This window comes from Corythoichthys intestinalis, chromosome 1 (genome assembly GCF_030265065.1).
Source record: "Corythoichthys intestinalis isolate RoL2023-P3 chromosome 1, ASM3026506v1, whole genome shotgun sequence".
In the NCBI taxonomy this organism is placed as follows: Eukaryota; Metazoa; Chordata; class Actinopteri; order Syngnathiformes; family Syngnathidae; genus Corythoichthys; species Corythoichthys intestinalis.
The window spans coordinates 47986323-48006157 of NC_080395.1; the positions used below are offsets into that span (position 1 = coordinate 47986323).

The following is a 19835-nucleotide window of genomic DNA, read 5'->3' on the forward strand; positions in this document are numbered from 1 at the left end:
AGCTAAATTACCGCATAATGGTCAAAACTGCCTACTTCTTAAACCTCCTGTACAGTATTTTATGCCACCGGAGTCCATGCCAACCTGAATCGAGTGGCTCTTCCAAGTCTCTTCCTCGCCTTTCGAACACGAAAAATCATACAAATCACACGTGGCTCAGTGGTAGAGTAGTTGTCTTCCAACCAAGAGGTTGTGGGTTTGATTCTCTGCCCTGATGAACTCGCCTAAGTATCCTTGAGCATGATACTGTACCTCACATTGCTCCTGGACGTGTTGTGGAATAACACGTTGGTGCTCAACCATGCAAATGCTTCCATGTCCATGTACATCGCCATCCACCGTGGATGGCGATGTAGTGTAAAGCGCTTTGAGCACCTTGAAAGGTGGAAAAGCGCTATAAAAGTGTAACACCATTGCTTTCACCAATTGGCCAGCCTCCGGCGGCGGGGAAGTTTCAGCTGACTATTACGGCTCGTCATTCCCCTGCTGCGGCACTGGCAAGCAGTCTCGCCGGACCCAGAGCAATGTCAGCGAGTGTCCGGTGGGAGTGCTCGTCGCAGAGGACGCAGCAGGGAAATGAACGCCAAAAATGCCTCATTTTCGGCGGACAAATTGGCCGACATCGGGCGGCTTGTCACACGGCATGGTCGCCGCCCGTTGAAGCTAAGTACTCCCTCCTTAACTATCCGACGAACGGCGGCTTGTCACACGTCACGGTCTCCGGCCGATGAAGGCAAGCATGCCCTGGTTCACTGGCTGACGGCAAGCTTTATCAGCCACAAAATGCAAGCCACCTCTTTATTAAAACGTGCTATGATCCCTGTATTTGACACAATATTAAACACTAATCTTACTTCCTTGTCCGTCCAATGGTCCCTCGTAGGACTGGGAATTGATAGGATTTTTACGGTTCCAATTTCATTATCGATATTGCTTAACAATTCGATTCTTAATCAATTCTCTTATCGATTCTAATTTTGGGAAACAGAAGAACAAACATTTTGATTGGCATCTAGTTTGTTTAATCAGAAGTCACAACCTTACAAACTCACAACGAGGTCAAAAGAGGCCCAAAGCCTCGATGTTAACTGTGGTAATATGTACCTGTGGCAAATAGACAAGAATGTGTAACATTTTACTGAAACATTTTTCTAATAGAAATCACAAATCTTCCTTTTTGAAAGGACATATGAGCTGATAGCACTCAAAATTTATAATAAAAAAAATATCAATACTGTCAAATACAACAGAACAGTACGTAGTGCAAATGTGCAAAATTAACAATTCTTTTGCAGAAAAATAAGCATCTCTGCTTTTTCAGGTAGGATACATGATCTTTCTGGACTTATGGTGTCTCCAGCAGTGGAGAACACCCTCTCAGATGGGGTGGAGAAAGCCTGCACACACAGAAAGTGTTCAGCTAGTCCAGAGTATCTATTTTGTTGTCCGAAATATTAACAAGTTTATAATTAGGTTGGTGTAATTACATAAGGACGGTTGGGTCTCATACAATATAAGAGGAATTTTAGCACAATCCTGCGTGAGTAGAATAAATTTGGTTTGGGACCAATGGGACCATCCTATCTCGAATTACGGGCAAAAATACGCTGATGGGCTGTAGTCGTCAGGCGCATTCGGGAAGTAATTTGGAACATCCACTTCCGTTAGTCGTAGCAACACAAAAATACCACCATCGGATGCGGAGGTATATACTTTTGTGTGAAATCAGTAGTCAGATTGGCCCTACGACCCACCAAATTCAATTTATTCCAAAAAAAAATACTGATTGGTTGACTACCGACCTAAATGATTCTTAAAATTGCTAATAAGATTTGTTTAGGATTATTTCAGATGCATATATGGTTTATTTTTCTTACAGACTATGCGACGAAGAATACGATAGACCCATTAATAGACTTTTGGGGGGAAAAAATCACAATTTCTTTAAGTACTAGTCTCATGAATAATGACTTGGCTTGTGAAAATCAATGCAAAACCACTTAGCAATAACTCTCCAGATTATACTTGGTGAATGAGCTCTCTGGAATAATTATGCAGTCTTACATGCTTGTCCGAGTGTGCGTAACATGTGAAAATATCGTGATGTAATTCGTGCTGGTTGGAATCTGTATGGTAATCGTCAGATAAACTGCCAAACGATTACATGTAATTGAAACACACGGAACTGGTTCTCCATAGGAACCAGTCCTCGATTCACATCCCTAGTTCCTCGATTGTCAGACTTGTTTTGCCCATTCGTCACAGTGAACAGGATCTTTTGGAAACCCAAAAAGGCTCATACCACTCTCTCTAGTGTTGCAACAAAAGCCTGCAGCAAATTGAGCTGGCGTGACGTGAAAAATAAATGAATGAATCCGCAAAATCAGCTGAATCTGCAGTCCTTGTGCATACAATAGTATGGCTATATAGTGAAGATGATCTCATCCGCTGACATCACATTCACCTTCTTCCTCAATCTGAGACTCTGGCCGGAAGTCACTCATTTTCATGGAGTGGAATTCAAAAATTTGAATAAATGTATCAATCGCTTCCACACACATCCAAGTGGCTCATTTCATTTAGGAGCATAAAACACCGCGTGTAATATGAAATAAGCATGCGTTCTGGTGTCATATACACATTAAGTACTCCTAAATACCCCCATATCTCAAATTGACTATTAAAAAAAAAACCTTGAGACAAAATGACGGACGAGACTCCGGCATAAAGTTGAAATCACATAAGTAGGATACATCGTAACCCGGGGACTACCTTTAAGTTCAAATATATCTCAAAGCTATGATTGCGTACAGCTTCTACAGCACTCAGAACATTCATTCGCTGGAGGCCTTGCCTGCTGTTGGTCATTATCATAAAGGTGTCTTCACATGTTCTATGAACAAAGGGATGTGTATTTGTCATGTGAAGTCACAGGACACCTGACTCTTTGTCCATTGTTTGTCAGAAGCAAATAAAGAACAAATGGAGAAACTTCTAAAAGGACTTTAAATACATCAAATTAATCTTCCTCAGAAAACTGCAGAGTAGAAGTGCTTAATACATCGATTGCAATCGACTGAGGGATCTCAAAGATACTGTCGGTACATCGCATCCTCGTTATAAAAGAAATTGCTGTTAGTCCATCCTTCCTTCCTTGCTATTGGGTTTATACAGTATTTTGATTGACATAGAAGTAAAGCAGTCGCGCTTTAGCAGATGAACCAATCTCAGTATGATTCTCAATGACCAATCATCAATCTATGATCTGAAAGGAGAATTTACCAGTTAAAGACAAGAAATGGAAAAATTCCTGCAACATATTTTTGTGCAAAATCTCTTTACTATATGAGCATGGTGAGGTCTGACCCTCTTAGTTTCAACCACTTCCAAAGTGTTTGCACTTGAGTGATATCATAACGACTTCATACATCAAGAGGGTAGAACCACATATACATCATAATTTGGGGGTTATTTTATTGAACTAAAATCATTTAAGGGGCCCCAACAGATGCTCTCGAATCTTTCGATTGCAACTTCAAGTGTTTATTAATAACAGCCCACTTCATTTTGCGCTGCTCAGCTGTACACTGATGGAGACTAATATTTTGATGATAGAGGAAGCCACACGCTCAAGTTTAATTATGTTAATATGAAAGCTCCAACACTTCAGTGACTGTCCGTGACACCTGACAAGGTAGGACACTTCATCTAAGTCGATAGATACTCGACCTAAACATTACCACTCCAATGAATGCCAATGGCCCTTAAATTCATAGGCAAGAGAAACAGAAACTTGTTTGCTGGTGTTGAGGTGTTCATTATTTAGGATGCAATTTGACAAAGAAGAGACCGCAGCACTGAACAAAAAACATTACCTAATAAAGATTATTTGCTATCCATTTAATTATGTTGATTCTGACCCCTCTATTCTTCTATCGAACCATTTTATATACCACTTATCCGCACTAGATTTTGACCCTTGTGCCTTTTAGAATATAAAATAAACAGTTTTCAAGGTTTGCCGTGAACAAAGCAATAAAGACTATGAGCCAGTGATCAACGAGTTTAACAGAAAAATCTGTGAGAAAAATAAAGATTTGAATGTTTCCTCATTCTTTTCATTGGTTGTGATCATAAGGACCTAATGTACAGTCCTTGTTACATTAGACTGAGCTAGAGACTTATTTGAATAACTTTCAGGTCATTGTTCTTGAAGATTGGCTACAGTGTCAATACTGATGTTATTCTGTTGGTAATGTATTCAGGTAAGATTGTGTCCGTCAGTCAAGGATCAAGGATGTAATTGCTTTGACTGAACAGACGCAAGATCATGTTTTTATTTCAACAATACAGTGCGTTTATAATGGCGGTTTCAGTATAAATAAGTGTCCCTTCCATCAAACCGACTCACATGATTCGATCTGTTTGGCTATTGTACCTCTTGCCACTCCTCTTGGCTTTACAGTATTTGGTGTCATATCTTCTTTTAACCGTGAAATGGAACTAACCTTTATTTTATCCAAAATATTTTGTATATGCTGCCACAGGTCAAAACACAGAATTTTAGTTTATATTGTGTTTGTTGGGTGGAAATGTCACTTATATTTGATATACCATCCTCAGTCATAAACACTGTAAGAGAGCCGCAAAACAAACGCCAGCAAAACATAAGCGCTTACTTTTGTATTCACATTGCCACAAGTTAAATTCCGCAATTCATTAGAGGAGAAAAAAAACACACACAGCAACACTCCACTACATTCATCTGGTGACTGTGGCCCGAGGAATAATGATTTAGTGTGGCTCATATTTCACCTGAGTGCACAGGGCAAACACTTGACTGAGGTGTTTTGCACAAAATGCTAACGGAGGCATTTTGGACGTGAGCAAGTGGACAGATACGGTTTTGTGCTGTTTGTTTGTTTGTGCAAATATTATATGTGAGGTGTTGATTTATTGTAGTCGTTTAGGAGGCTTACTTTACTGCGGTCCTGTGCACTTTGCCGGGTTACGAAAATACTTATTGTGTTTTGATATATTCAAATTGAGAGTATTTTATTTATGTTAAGCCAGTTGTGTGACAAATCCCTGTGTTAACAGTCAGTTCAGCACAGGTAGAGTTGGGCTAGAATCTAATCAGTCTCGCCCTGCCCTGTGTTCTCTTCCTAAAGCGCTTGCACTTATCTGCTGGCCACAGGGCCGCCAGTTCGCGCCCGACCACTGTCATGTAGACACCATTCCTAAATTGATTGTGACAGTGTGAGAGCCCCAATTTTGCTGGTGAAGATTTGGGTCTGCACATTTGAACGGCAGTGTACAATGTTAAGCTTTTTTTCCCCTCCCGCTTTTGCAAATTCCAAGAGAATGAATACAGCTTGTGTTCCAATTTAGTAACTAGATATTTTCCTTCACTTTGAGTACATTCATGAGCATTTTGCTTTTTCTCTTTTCTGCCCCCCAGCCACCCTCCTGGAAACTGGCACTCGGCAGGGAAACGTAAACAGCCCTGTTGAGTTGCAGGCTCAAAGCCACCGCACATAGCAATGCAAGCAGCACAGAGCAACATTATCTGCAATAACACTGCATATTACTGTATTTGTGGGTAAGGGTGTGTTGCTTGTTGGTGCAAGTTTGAGTATTTGTCCACTACTCACCACTGCATCGGGTACAATCTAATTGGATAAATTTCCTCATATCAGCTTTTATTTTTATTTTTTATTTAAATAATAATGCTCTTATCAAATTGATTATTAAATTAGAGGCTAATGACATTGGACTGTTTGAAAAGTGTAGTTGTAATGCAGTTGAACAAGAGTGAAGAGTTCAAAGGCAAAAGTAGACATCTTGATATTTGTATTGTAAAAAATGAGATTTTTTTTTTTTTTTTTTTTTTTTTTTTTTAATAAAAAGTTGATGTAAATTCCACAATTCCAAACATTTATTCTTTCCCAGTTACCAAGGATATTTTATATCTGTGGTCGTCAATGGCAGTGAAGGAGTTTTAAGAGTCTAGTGCATGATGACATAAATTCTTTTAGGCTCTGGGTTTTCTCAATAGGAGATGACGCGACCAACATTAAAATGTGTATTGCACCTATTGGTTTCTGAAATAACACCTTCATTTTCAATGAGTTTTTGCATCTGAATTGTTTGGATTTGCTTGGTTGGGAAATGGAATCCCAATTGATTCAGTGTCTGATGAAATCCACAAGTAGGCATGGAAAACCTTCTATCGATCATAGTGTTTTTTTTACCAATTTTAAATTAATCACCAAAACACGTAGCGGTCAGATAATATGAATGAGAGGCCTTGATTTCATCAAAGCATTCCATTTGGCGGTTGTGAACCTGCAGATACACTTGTAGATAAAATATACAGTGTATCACAAAAGTGAGTACACCGCTTGCATTTCTGCAGATATTTAAGTATATCTTTTCATGGGACAACACACACAAGATGACACTTTCACACAATGAATAGTCTGTGTGCAACTCATATAATAGTTATTTTATTTTCCCCTCAAAATAACTCAAAATATAGCCATTAATATCTAAACCCCTGGCAACAAAAGTGAGTATACCCCTTAGAAACAACGTACATCCCTATATGTCCAATTGAGTACTGCTTGTACCTCCTGTAACGAGTCGCATGACATTTTGAAAGGAAAATGACAAGCAGTACTCAATCTGGACATTTAGGGATGTACGTAGTTTCTAAGTGATGTACTCACTTTTGTTGCCAGGGGTTTACATATTAATGGCTATATTTTGTGTTATTTTGAGGGGAAAATAAAATAACTCGATTATATAAGCTGCACACAGACTACTTTTCATTGTGACAAAGTGTCATTTTGTCAGTGTTGTCCCGTGAAAAGATATACTTAAACAAATCTGCAGAAATGTGAGGGGTGTACTCACTTTTATGATGCACTGTATATCAGAAGGGTTTACTATTGGATTTGCAAATTTTTGTAATTGTGCAATGAATCCAGTGATGAAGAAAACCCATTCTAATAAAAGAACTTATAATATGTAATTAAAGGTGTCTACAAATGACAGTGATTTGCTGTTTGCACTACTTCTTGTGAGAACAGGTTGTTAACGTGAATGCCACCCACTATGATCTGATTGGCCTCAGTAAAGTGCATCACATTGTCCTCGTGTATGTATTGGGTTCGAAGATGTATTTTGATAACCAGATGAGTTACAGTAAACATGTCCACTGAAGATCTGTCTCTTCTATTCTTCTTTCTTATCTTGTATTCGCTGCGGTTTGGAGTCTTTCCAGCCAACCTTGGTTTTTTTGCTCTGTGGTTTTGTTCAGGAGATTTCATCTCCCTCTTCGTGGTGCTTTTAGACTGACAGCTAAGCTCAGGTATGAAAACAAATAGTGCTGATGAATTGACTCCTGAAAAGAAATCCCTCAAGAATGCGCCATACAATGTTTTTTGCTGTTGATACTACGAACAACATGTGAGCATTTACAGTCAACTATCTGAACTCTTTAACCCTATAAACATGTACAATTTTGTATCTTTGGCCTCAAATCAACTTGCTCTTAACATACTGTGATTTGAATTATCTTTTCTAAATGTCCTGTTGGCTTGGATGTGATTGTTTTTCAAACTATTTGTTTACTTGACATGTGTGATCACCTCAAGAGGACGAGGTATTTGAGGCGTGTTCCAACACAAAGCGAGTTTAAGGATGTCTTTTCAAGGGTGGAAAATAAAGATCAAGAGTCAATCTGTGTCAGACGTATTGTGAAATGAAATTATTTTCTCTCAACTGTAAAACAATTACAAAGACAGAGCAATAACAAAAGGTTGCCTGCTGACTATAATTGGAGTAGTAAATGGTGAGCGATTAACACGGCTGATCCAAGGCCACACAGCCAGTAATGAGTGTATGTCAGCCTTTATTACACATTCTCTTTTATTCATCATTGCACTGCTTTTTAACCAAACAATGAATGGCACATCAAATTCATCATAACACTTAAGATCTTAATCAGAAGGTGTTTTCTACTTGGCACCTTTGTTTGTGTTTTAATTAGGCGGACCTTGTGAGTCTCCAACCCTGGGCTTCTTTTTAATTGCCCGTATTTACATGAGGCTGACTTCAAACGTGGAGAGAGAGAGAGAGCGAGACATTTGTAAGCGGGGGCACAAAGCAGCCCTTTGAAATGTCTACAGACATATGAAATGGCACACTAATTAAAAATCTAAGTCTGCCACTGTGATAGCAGAAACATTTCTATTAAGAACCGAGGTGCACGGACTGGCTCTATAACTCATTGGCGCGCACAAGCTGTAATGTGTATATTCAGGCTGTTTACAGACCATCAAGTAATCTTCTGGTTGCTATTGATCAAACGGTGGGAATGCTCTGTCTCTAATTTACCAAATGAGTTTTGAAAGGCAAACTTACCAAACTATTTCACATGGTGCACTAATGATAATAACGTGCAAGGTGTGTAAAACGTTTCAGGATTGATACATTGAAACAAGGTTAAAAAAAAATAATAATAAAAAAATATATATATATATATATATATATATATATATATATATATATATATATATACACATATATATGGCGGAAAACACAGACAAGACTGAAAAAGCAGTTTCTGCTCTTGCACTCCTCTTTAAAATAAACTGCTGTATTTTAAGCCTACTAGTAAAGAACTGTTGTGTTTGATAGAACAATATGTCTTTAGGCTGCCATACCAGATTCATGGTGCATTAAGCCCCCGAACTATTTTTAATTTTTCGCTTTTACCCTGGAAACCCCCGTTTACAGACGTCACGCAACTGCTTTTGTTTCAACCCAGCCATAAAAAGAACCTAAGTAATTGTATTTATTAATCAAAATGTCTGTCATTTTTAGCTTGGAATCATTAAATGATGTCTAATATTTTGTTTAAAAAAAAAACAAAAAAAAAACGCCTTTGAAAAATTATTCACTCGCATATTTTAAACTTTCAAACAAATTACTTCACAATGAAAAAAATGGCGTCTGTAAAAAAAATCACGGATATCTACCTCATAACTATCAATTAACTGTATTTTTTTTGTTACTGTCGCATTTTCCCCAATATGTTAGATGTTAAATAATTGATCCAGACAACTAAAAATTGGAAGAAAAAAAAATGTTTAAAACGGTAAATATATGAAAAAGAACATCTTGACCACTCCTTGATGACTGCGATTTCTGCATGACGACCCTTGTTATAGGACCATGTTTAACCCATAAAATCCCCCTAAAATCAGGCTGTGGCCATTCACATCTGTGTGTTGGCACTCAATGATACATGGAGTTTTTGGATCGAAACAAGGTAAGTACGCGATAATATAATAAAATCATGGCGTCTTTATTTTTCTGCTCTTGCGTGCTCTCGCCTCCAGTTAGGGTTTTGCTGTTTATTTATTTATTTATTTATTTATTTATTTTTTAATGCCCTCATGTTCAAAATTTTTCTTCCCCCAGAAAATTGAGATTAAGATTTCCACTGATGTATCACACATGCATATAGGGCAATTTTGAAATTTTCTTCCCCCAGAAAATTGAGATTGAGATTTCCAATAATGTACAGTGGGGCAAATAAGTATTTAGTCAACCACTAATTGTGCAAGTTCTCCCACTTGAAAATATTAGAGAGGCCTGTAATTGTCAACATGGGTAAACCTCAACCATGAGAGACAGAATGTGGAAAAAAAAAAAAAAAACAGAAAATCACATTGTTTGATTTTTAAAGAATTTATTTGCAAATTATGGTGGAAAATAAGTATTTGGTCAATACCAAAAGCTAATCTCAATACTTTGTTATGTACCCTTTGTTGGCAATAACGGAGGTCAAACGTTTTCTGTAACTCTTCACAAGCTTTTCACACACTGTTGCTGGTATTTTGGCCCGTTCCTCCATGCAGATGTCCTCTAGAACAGTGATGTTTTGGGGCTGTCGTTGGGCAACATGGACTTTCAACTCCGTCCTCACCCCGTGGCGTCAAAATGAAAACAAGAACGGTGAGCAAAAATCCCAGAACCACACGGGGGGACCTAGTGATTGACCTACAGAGAGGTGGGACCACATTAACAAAGGCTACTATAGGTAGCACAATGCGCCGCCAGGGACTCAAATCTTGCACTGCCAGACATGTCCACCTGCTGAAGAAAGTACACACCCAGGCCCATCTGCGGTTCGCAAGAGACCATTTGGATGATCCAGAAGAGGACTGGGAGAATGTGTTATGGTCAGATGAAACCAAAATAGAACTTTTTGGTAGAAACACAGGTTCTCGTGTTTGGAGGAAAAAGAATACTGAATTGCACCATACCCACTGTGAAGCATGGGGGTGGAAACATTGTGCTTTGGAGCTGTTTTTCTGCAAAGGGACCAGGATGACTGATCTGTGTAAAGGAAAGAATGAATGGGGCCATGTATCGAGAGATTTTGAGTGAAAATCTCCTTCCATCAGCAAGGGCATTGAAGATGAGACGCGGCTGGGTCTTTCAGCATGACAATGATCCCAAACACACAGCCAGGGCAACAAAGGAGTGGCTTTGTAAGAAGCATTTCAAGGTCCTGGAGTGGCTTAGCCAGTCTCCAGATCTCAACCCCATAAAAAATCTATGGAGGGAGTTGAAAGTCCGTGTTGCCCAATGACAGCCCCAAAATATCACTGCTCTGCATGGAGGAATGGGCCAAAATACCAGCAACAGTGTGTGAAAAGCTTGTGAAGAGTTACAGAAAACGTTTGGCCTCCGTTATTGCCAACAAAGGGTACATAACAAAGTATTGAGATGAACTTTTGGTATTGACCAAATACTTATTTTCCACCATGATTTGCAAATTAATTCTTTAAAAATCAAACAATGTGATTTTCTGGGGGGGGGGTTTCACATTCTGTCTCTCATGGTTGAGGTTTACCCATGTTGACAATTAAAGGGCTTCTCTAATATTTTCAAGAGGGAGAACTTGCACAATTAGTGGTTGACTAAATACTTATTTGCCCCACTGTATCACACATGCATATAGGACAATTTTGAAATTTTCTTCCCCCAGAAAATTGAGGTTAAGATTTCCAATGATCTATCACACATGCATATAGGACAATTTTGAAATTTGGCCAAATCGGGGGTCTCAGAGCAGAACTTCAAGTCACCTGAGTGTTAGACACCATATATATAGTACAGGCAACACGTATTGGACACACCTTATCCAATGCAACACAAATGAAGGTCCCAACCCCATTGATGATAAAAAAAATTTTCATAGTTTGGCTGTCTTATACTCTGGAGCCACTTATTAGTGATTATTTACGGTCGGGTCGGGCCGACTTCTCTCTCGCTAACTTTTTTAAAAATGAATATATATTCATATATTTATACTAAAATGATGTATGGATGTTAAATAAAATAAATAATTTGGATAAAACAGAGAAGGCGCTGTGCATGCCTGCGCACGTGAACATAGTGGCCCCGCTCTCTTTTCAATCTTCCCCTCCCGTGCCCTGGCGTCCTACGCAAGCATCCTGGTATTTCCTTTTTGATATGGAGCAGCTATAGGAGTGAAAAACAAACTAAAGTCAGGAGAATTGAAAAGCAAACAACTGCGATTGAAGTGGGATATGGAAAGGAATCAAATTGATTGTTGAAGTTGCTATACGGAAACCTGTGTCGGCTTTGCTGAATGTAAACGAATGTGGCGCTTTGGTCTCATACGAAAAATATATTTAACAAACTTTTTCAGCTTTATTTCGTTGTGTAAATGCATTCATAATGATCATAAAAATATATAGACTATTTAAACATTGAGAAAACTCCAGGAGATTAAAATAAATGTCAAAACCACTATCCGCCTGTTAGAACAGACATGCAAATATAAAAGATATAAATGTTTATTGAATATCCATCATACAGTCTTGTTTAACTGGGAAAATTCGTTACAAAAGACAGGCTTTAATTTGTTATCATTATGCATATATGCACTGGCATCGTCACAAACGTGATCACACAAAACTCAATCACGCATCGCATCCCCGCATTTCCTCCTTCTCCTGAGTCCTTATAAATAAAACATAGAATTTCGGGGGGTTTTCCGGGCTCGTGCCTACAAATAAAACATAAAATTTTGGGGGTTTTGGTGCTCGTCAAGCAAATCAAGTTAATTGATCGGGCTTGGGTTGGTCGGGTCGGGCTGGATTTTTTAGGCCGGACTTCTCGCGTCATGTAATGTTAGCATACCGTACACCTATTCAGTCTGTTGTTCTCTGTTGTATTCTAAATTGCCTTTCAAGATGACATGCCTGTTCTTGGTGCTGGATTCTATCAAATAAATTTCCCCCAAAAAATGCGACTTATATTCCGGTGTGGCTTATATATGTTTTTTTCCTTTTTTATTGCACATTTTTTGGCTGGTGCGACTTATACTCAGGTGCGACGTATAGTCCGAAAAATACAGTATCTTTGCGAAATCGCCAAGTGTCTCCTATCTGCCGTTTGGGACTGTTGAAACGCTCAGAGGTACCTCCCTCCGCCTCTTTCCCCTACCTTCTCCTCTGCTCTAAGATGTGCTGCAACACTCCCCTCCTCCGCACCCCACCTCCCTTTCCCCTTAAAACAAGTTTGCATGTAATGCTACAGCTTAGCTAACACTTAGCGCTTGGGCAGACTTCAAGTGTGAAAAACGCTCAAGGAAGCCTTTTTAATCAAATAATTTATATACATATAAAATTTAGTTTTTGATGCAAGGGAGAGTTTTCACTTACACACTTCCATATGATGACGTGTTTTGTCAGAAATGGCTTCACTCTAAAATGAAAGTAAACCAAACATCTTGAGTAAGTAGAAAGAAAGAGGAGAGTTTCTTAAAGAGCCCTATTTCGAGCCGTTTGAGGTAGCCATGGTGCAAAGACAAGTCTATATTAGATTGTGTACAAAGTGTATAGATATCACAAATCAACTTAAGGTAACATTGTTACGTGCTGTAGAATGATACCGTATGCCTGAAAAAAAGCAAAACCCTTACTATTAAAAAGACATTTGGCTGTCCTTAATGCGCTTTTGGTGAGATTCCCAAAACTGCAGATATTTGAAACCAGATAGGTCTTGACAAAGAAACTGCTAAAAAATTTGTGGAAATTCAAAATTATGAAATAAGAGAAAATGGCCACCAAAAAAAGCCTTGAGGCATGATTGCCTTACAAAAGTCCTTTGCATCACTTCTCAATTCAAATCAGCTGGCTTCTGATCCTTATTTTGAAAATTTATGAAAAATTGGCAACACCACTATTTTCTGACCATCTGATAGTTGCCGGCCAGGAGCCTCAATGTAATGGCGCAACGGGGGGGTCCACCTCTTCATCAAGCTCGAGATGGCCACTTCAAAGTGAACGACATCAACAAATTTGATGATTACTACTGAGGGGAAAAGTTAATTTGGACTTAAAGCCTTTGTGACACTGGTCCTGTCACTTCTCATAGAGCACAGTAAACAACAGCAAGCACAATCAATTGAGTACCTGTGCGATTTAGTTGACTTTCAGAGAATTCCCTCTTCTCAAAGCTTGATTCAGAAAAATCTATATTTGAAAAGTCATTTGAAAAAAAATGGAAGCAAACTGCCGTGAGGATGATTTTGTTTTTGTTTTGCTGAAAGAAATCATGAAGGAGTAGATGAAGAGCTGGTGACAGCCCGCTGTTATCAGCCAGCTGGTATTGTGCTTTCCTGTGCTGTATAAACACTCAAGAGTACTCGGTAACAGTCGGTGCTAAGAACTAAGAAGCAGTCCTGCCCAACCCATCCACGGCCCACCTTCACCTTATCATAAACAACTTTTTTCAGGGAGTACTGATTTGTGCTTTGCTGTGCTGCACACGGCACGGGGCGTTCACTGTCAGAGTGGAGACATTCCACTCCGATGCAGACTCAGTGAGGAGACGATTGTGCGCCTCTCCCCTAAGTGGCATTGCTCCTGCTCTGTTTACATCAAGCACACGCCAGGTTCAGAACTTACCTGGGTGGCGAAATTGCTCAGCATGAAATGCAGCCGAGCGGCTATGGAAAGGGACAACTGCACCGCGATATTTTGAGACTATGAATGTGTGTAAATAGTCCAGAATTAAAGAGGCTGCACTTTGAAGAGGGTTGGACATTCCAACAAAAGATAAATGGGGGTGATTGCAATGAAGAGTGCAGCCAAAGGCCTTTGTCTTCTTACAAAGTAAAAGCTTGTTTCTGAGATTACGCAGAAACCGATAGGAATGACAGACGGATTGTGATATTTGTATACGTTCGCGGTACCTTTTACATCGGCTAGAAGATCGCTTGTGTTGAGCCTCTCCATCTTCTCTTTCCAGTCTTTAGAGAGTAGTTTCTCCATGCAGGATGAATCTGTAAATAAAGATAATACTTCAAACAATGGAACAAATTTAGGACATTTCTTGGAAAACAAGTCAGAAAAGAGCTGAGCAAGGAAGCAGGCAGACATTATTGGAAGGCAAGGACTGAGACTAGGTTGGTCAGTGTGTGGATATGGCTGCCAATGATGAAAACAATTAACATTTGTCCAGCTGACAATGAATCAGGGGAGGAATGGTAGCAATCTGCCACGCTGTCGCTGGGATAGCTGATAAAGAACACACCAGGCCAGCTGACCCGGACCTCGGCCATCCCAGCACCGCTTGGAGGTCAACTTGCTCTCATGAAACGCAAGCAGCGGACGCAATCTTTCACCTTGAGGCTTCATGCTCACAAACGCTTTCGAGGCTTTAATTGCACCAAAGACGCAAATTTCTTTTATTTAATTTTTATGCAATTTCATTTTGCGCCATTCCAAGTCGAATGCCTTCAAACTTATAGACAGAAGGCCAATCAATTTGAACTGGCAAGGCTGGCAGTGATCAAGTGGATTGGATGTCTATCGCCATCAATGGCAGCCAATTCAGGTTCAGTTCCTATTTTGTAATGGCATGAATGTGAACGAAACATATTGACAGTTTGACAGACAAAAATACTCTTCTTTTCTTAACTATCAAATTAGAAAAACCTTTTCAAGCAATCCTTCTCGTAATTACCCTCCCAAAATCTAGTGACAACAGACCCCTTTTAATTCAAATGTGTGATTTAGCCTTTCTTTTCACCATCCTTGGTGTCAATCACACATTGAAAGCACAATGACCACACTGCACGAAATAATCGATTCCTTTCTCCCCCGGTTTATCCTTTTATTTGTTGTTTTGTAATTCTTTAGCTCTGCTCTAGGCGAGCCGACACTATTTGCCACCTTTGACAACACACAAACTTCAGAGGGACTGGGGAGTAACAGGGGGCGAGTGTTGCTGTTGGCTTGTTTAAGGAGGACATTCTCCGAGATCAAGCAGAGTGGCCATTTTGTTTGATTGTCAACTTCCTCCAATGCGATGGGGTCGACAGGACATCTTCAGCTCAGGGTCATTATAACATTATTTCTGCTTTATTGACTTTCCAATTCCCAACTCACAGTATGTCCCCTTGACCCTGCGAGTGAGAGAGTAAAAAGGCAATGTGTATTTGCGCGTTTTTTGACTTCCTGTGTGGCACTAAGATCACAGCTATCAAAAGGCGGCTTGGCTCACCTCAAGTCCGCTACAACTAACAAAAGCCCCTCGAATTATTTTATCCCAAAGCATGGAAAAGGATTAAACAGTCAACGTATGTCAGGAAGAACACATATGCCAGTGTTTTTCCCTGGACGTACACACACTTTCATGGCAGATGCCGCTCTAGCGCTTGATCATTAAGGAATGCACCAACTGGTAGAGATAATGTGGTGCCAGCTTCCATTCTACTCCAGTCCTTGCCCTCCCTCCCAGGAGAAGCACCACTCCCTCACTTCTCCAGAGCCGACCTGCCAAGCGTTCCGACAGGAAAGACTGCAGCTGGAATGCGCCGCTGTCCTCCCTGCCTTCCACCTGGAAGGACTGAATAATGGGCTGGGATTAGTCAATAAAAAAAGTCCCAAACACCTTTCAGTGTTTGCACATTGTCAACAAAACAGGCTGCCCAATGAATTCAGACTCACTTTTTTGTGTGTGAAGTAAACAGACGTGCATTTTTAACCCAAGAATTTAAATTAATTAAAAGAATGCTATTTCAGTTTCTGAAATGCCTGTCTGTTTTCTCTGGAGCAATTATAAATGCCGATGCTTGGTATTGATAAAATAATTGCTGCCTTGACACTGAATTCTATTATATTCATTTTGAATTATGTCTGACAAATAGTCCAAACTCTCTTTGATTGCCAAGCGACTGAGTAACAAAACATTTGTGTACAATTTCTTTTCTCTCCCAACAGAAGGACATCACATTGAGCGGAATTAATTCCGACAAGAGATTCTTGTGTGTTTATTTTTATTTTCTTATGGGGGCTCCTAACTCTCTGCACGTTGCCTTTCCTCCCCCTTTGCCGATAAAATGCTCTGTAGCCCGGGAGCAGACCATTCAGCTGGGATGAGAATGGAATGAAAACAATAGCCCTTATCAGGCGCTTATTTACATTTTCCCAGCATCGCCGCACTAGACAGCTTGGCTCGTCACCAAGCCCACATCACCCCACTGGACCTGGACCAACTTCCTCCAGCCCCAGCGATTCCAGCGCTCCCTGTGGACCCTCGCCTGGCACGAACCTCCTCCGCTCTGCGGCGAGCACAGATAGCAACATACAAGACAAAACTACAGGAGTCTGTGTCCAAGACGTGCTCCCATTGAGATGGGGAACGCTTTTTGGACCGCTAAGCCTGTCTGGGTCGCATTGTCCCCTATGGGGCTGGTGCTGTATTGCTGGAAAATTGCCCTTAACCTTTTTTTTCCCTGAGACTTCTTCAGTTTCCAAGTGGCACTTTGAAAGTGAAGTCATCTGCCAAATTCAATGTTTAGAGTATCTTCCATCACAACTATCATCTTCCTGTGGACCATTTGTGTGATCTTATTGATGTGGGCGACACCTAACACCAAAAAGATAAGAAACTACAGTCCTCCTTCTTCCCTGTCATAATAACAAAGTAACTTTTATACATAGAGATAGACATTTTCCAGTTTTATGTACTACCACTGACAGAATATTACTATATAGCTCTTAAGTTGCCTCTGTTCACCGCATTTGTTTTGTTTTGTTTATTTACAAATAGGTTCCCCAGCTATTTTATAAGTTAGTCCAATTTTTGTTGTCATAGGTCATATTATTAACTCCTTCACTGCCAACTATGCCACAAGACATGCCCTTCTATAAAGCACCACAGAATATCGTGTTCTATGGCGACACGAACATAGAACTTACAATAATAAAGATTAGATTCCTATCTTTCGTCTTTTAAAAAAAGTTTATTTCTACTCTTTTACGCTTAAATATCAGTACATCTGTGACAGCCCTGCGTAATACCTGGGCATAAGGGCCCTACGTTACAGGGGCGCAAGACCGGGAAAGTGCATTGTCAGTACCCTTTTTTGTCCAAGACTTCAACCTGGACATTCGTCACAAAAAGGGTACTGACAATGTGATCACTGATGCACTTTCCTGGGCTTGCGCCCCTGTAACGTCAGGCCCTTATGCCCAGGTATTATGCAGTATATGTTTGTTTTTAAGGTGGGGAGTGTGACGGCCCTGGCCGTTTTATTTTGAGAAGCCTCCAGTCAGCTGATCGTCACCTCTGCCAGCTGGCTGCTTCCCCTCCCACTATGATGAAAACTGATTGACACTGAATGGACCGACGACGTCGCCGCCGCTGATTGGCCACGAAGAAAGGCGCCAAGCTTCTTAAACCTGCTGCTGTCAACCCTCTGGGAGGTCGCATTTGACAGCATTCTGCCGCGGTCCTCCTCGCCAGCTGTTTGCTCGCCATTCACTCTCGTGTGCGTTTGATCGCTACTTTGATACACTCTCGCTTTTTCGGTGAGGTCTTTTGTGTTTATTCGTTATTGGATCGTTTTCTCCTGTTTTGTTTAGTGTAAGAAGATAGGTTAGTGGCTGTCTTTTCTTTGTTCCTTTTACACGATCAAAGTTTAGTTAGCGGGTGGGGTTCAAGTGTAGACTCCTTTTGTTTGTTGTTTTGGCCTGGGCTTACCCTGAAGCCGCCCTTCATCCACATTTTGTTTATATTGTTCATTGCGAGTTTGACTGTGTAAATAATTTTGTGCCACTTGTGAATTTGTGTGGCTCGTTTTATGTTACGCCCTTCGCGAGCCGTTCTTGGGACGTAACAATATCCATGAATTTCTTAACAAGGAATGCGTTATCAATCAGCCACCGATCATTATCAAACAATTTCCATCCAATCCATGCCTTTTATCACTCATCAAAATACCAAAAATTGCCATCTTGGGTAAGCCTACAACCCACATCTAGGGTACTACCACCTTGCAAACAGCAGCTACTTAGCCTGCAAACCCCTTGTTCAGGGATAATAAGCCCTCGCAGCCAGGCAGGCAGACACTAGCTATTGAAACAAACAACGATGTCTGCTGTGTGAAATTTCTACAATGTTTGCAAAGCCAAAAGAATAACCCACTAAATGATTGAATCCGTTGGGTGGACACCCAGCAATTTTAAGAGATCAATCATTGTCAGTCCTCCCAGTTTGAATGGATGGTCTATCGCCATCATTGGCGGCCAGTGAGTTAACTCATTCAGTACCAAAGACGGATTTTTATGCCTTTTCGTTGCCTGGCACCGCCTGACTATTCTCCCTGTATTTTTCAAACACTGTGAGAATAGTCTGGGACCCATCTCCTTAATGGCCTCTCGAGGCGAACGAAATCATGTGTCCAATCAGATTCGATTACTTGCGTGACGTGTTCTTATCGAGCAACGTCACTCTTGCGCGTCGGAAGTCGTCTCCACGACAACACAGATGGCGAACAGGAGAGCCGAGAATATGTTCCAATCTGCGGTAAAATCAGTTTTAAATTACCAAAAACACATCGACACAAATCATTGACAACAGTCTGTCTCGTGCTAGCCATATTGAATAAATTTCTCCATTCTCCGCTCGCATTAGTTGCTTGTCGCTTTACCACGGTCACGTCTGCCCGTCGCTGATTGGTCCACTCCGCTGTCTGTTTACTGTGGCTTGCTCCACCCTGGGAATTTTGTCCGCCAGACGGTCGCCAGACTCAATCACTGGAACAGCGGTGAGTCTGTTGTAACAAGCAAGCCTTTTCCCAGGTCTTATTCCCGGTATGCTCCCAGGGACGTATTTTGTACATAATTCTGTACATTTTTTTCCAAAGGTATTAGTGATATACAAAGTTTCTGGAGCTGATGAATGGGCTAAATCACTCCTAAAACTCAGTTATGTGCTATTTTTTGTACTTCAGTATCATCTGTTTTGTGTAAATTCGACCCTTCAACACGGGACATGGATGAGTGAATTGAAATCGTCGTGGTTGAAACAATTTGCTCTTGTGCAGTTTAAGTACAGTATATGTGTCGATTTAGTAGCACGTGTCTTGCGGTAGTTGAATGAAGAATTTGACATTTACAATTGAGTACAACTCAGATATACAGTGTATTTAACCATCGCAAGTCTGACTGTCGCTATGTGAACAGCAAATGGCGTGCATTTAGGCAAGTTACATCACGGACAACGCGTGTCTGAATTGCTAATATGGGATTATTTTGCAATCAAAATGCATTCCAAACTGTAAACCATTGTTCAGATATTAGCAGTAAAAATATTAGCGTCAAAGTGCTGTTCTGTTAGGTAATGTCCTTTTCCCAAAAAGGTCATTTCCACCAGCTTTTGTGAAAAGCTGATACAAATCCAGAAAATGTTCAACTGATGACTACGCTAGA

The 19835-nt window shown here is 40.3% G+C and overlaps 1 protein-coding gene across 5 annotated transcripts in view; it reads right to left on the bottom strand.

The window, feature by feature from the left end:
- Positions 1 to 19835, bottom strand: part of sox6 (SRY-box transcription factor 6) — a 202737-nt gene that overhangs the window by 94475 nt on the left and 88427 nt on the right. For all 5 annotated transcript variants that reach the window (XM_057820051.1, XM_057820286.1, XM_057820200.1 and 2 more), the window contains one exon: positions 14309 to 14398. In XM_057820051.1, the coding sequence (XP_057676034.1) occupies positions 14309 to 14398 (90 nt within the window). The remainder of the gene's footprint in view (positions 1 to 14308; positions 14399 to 19835) is intronic.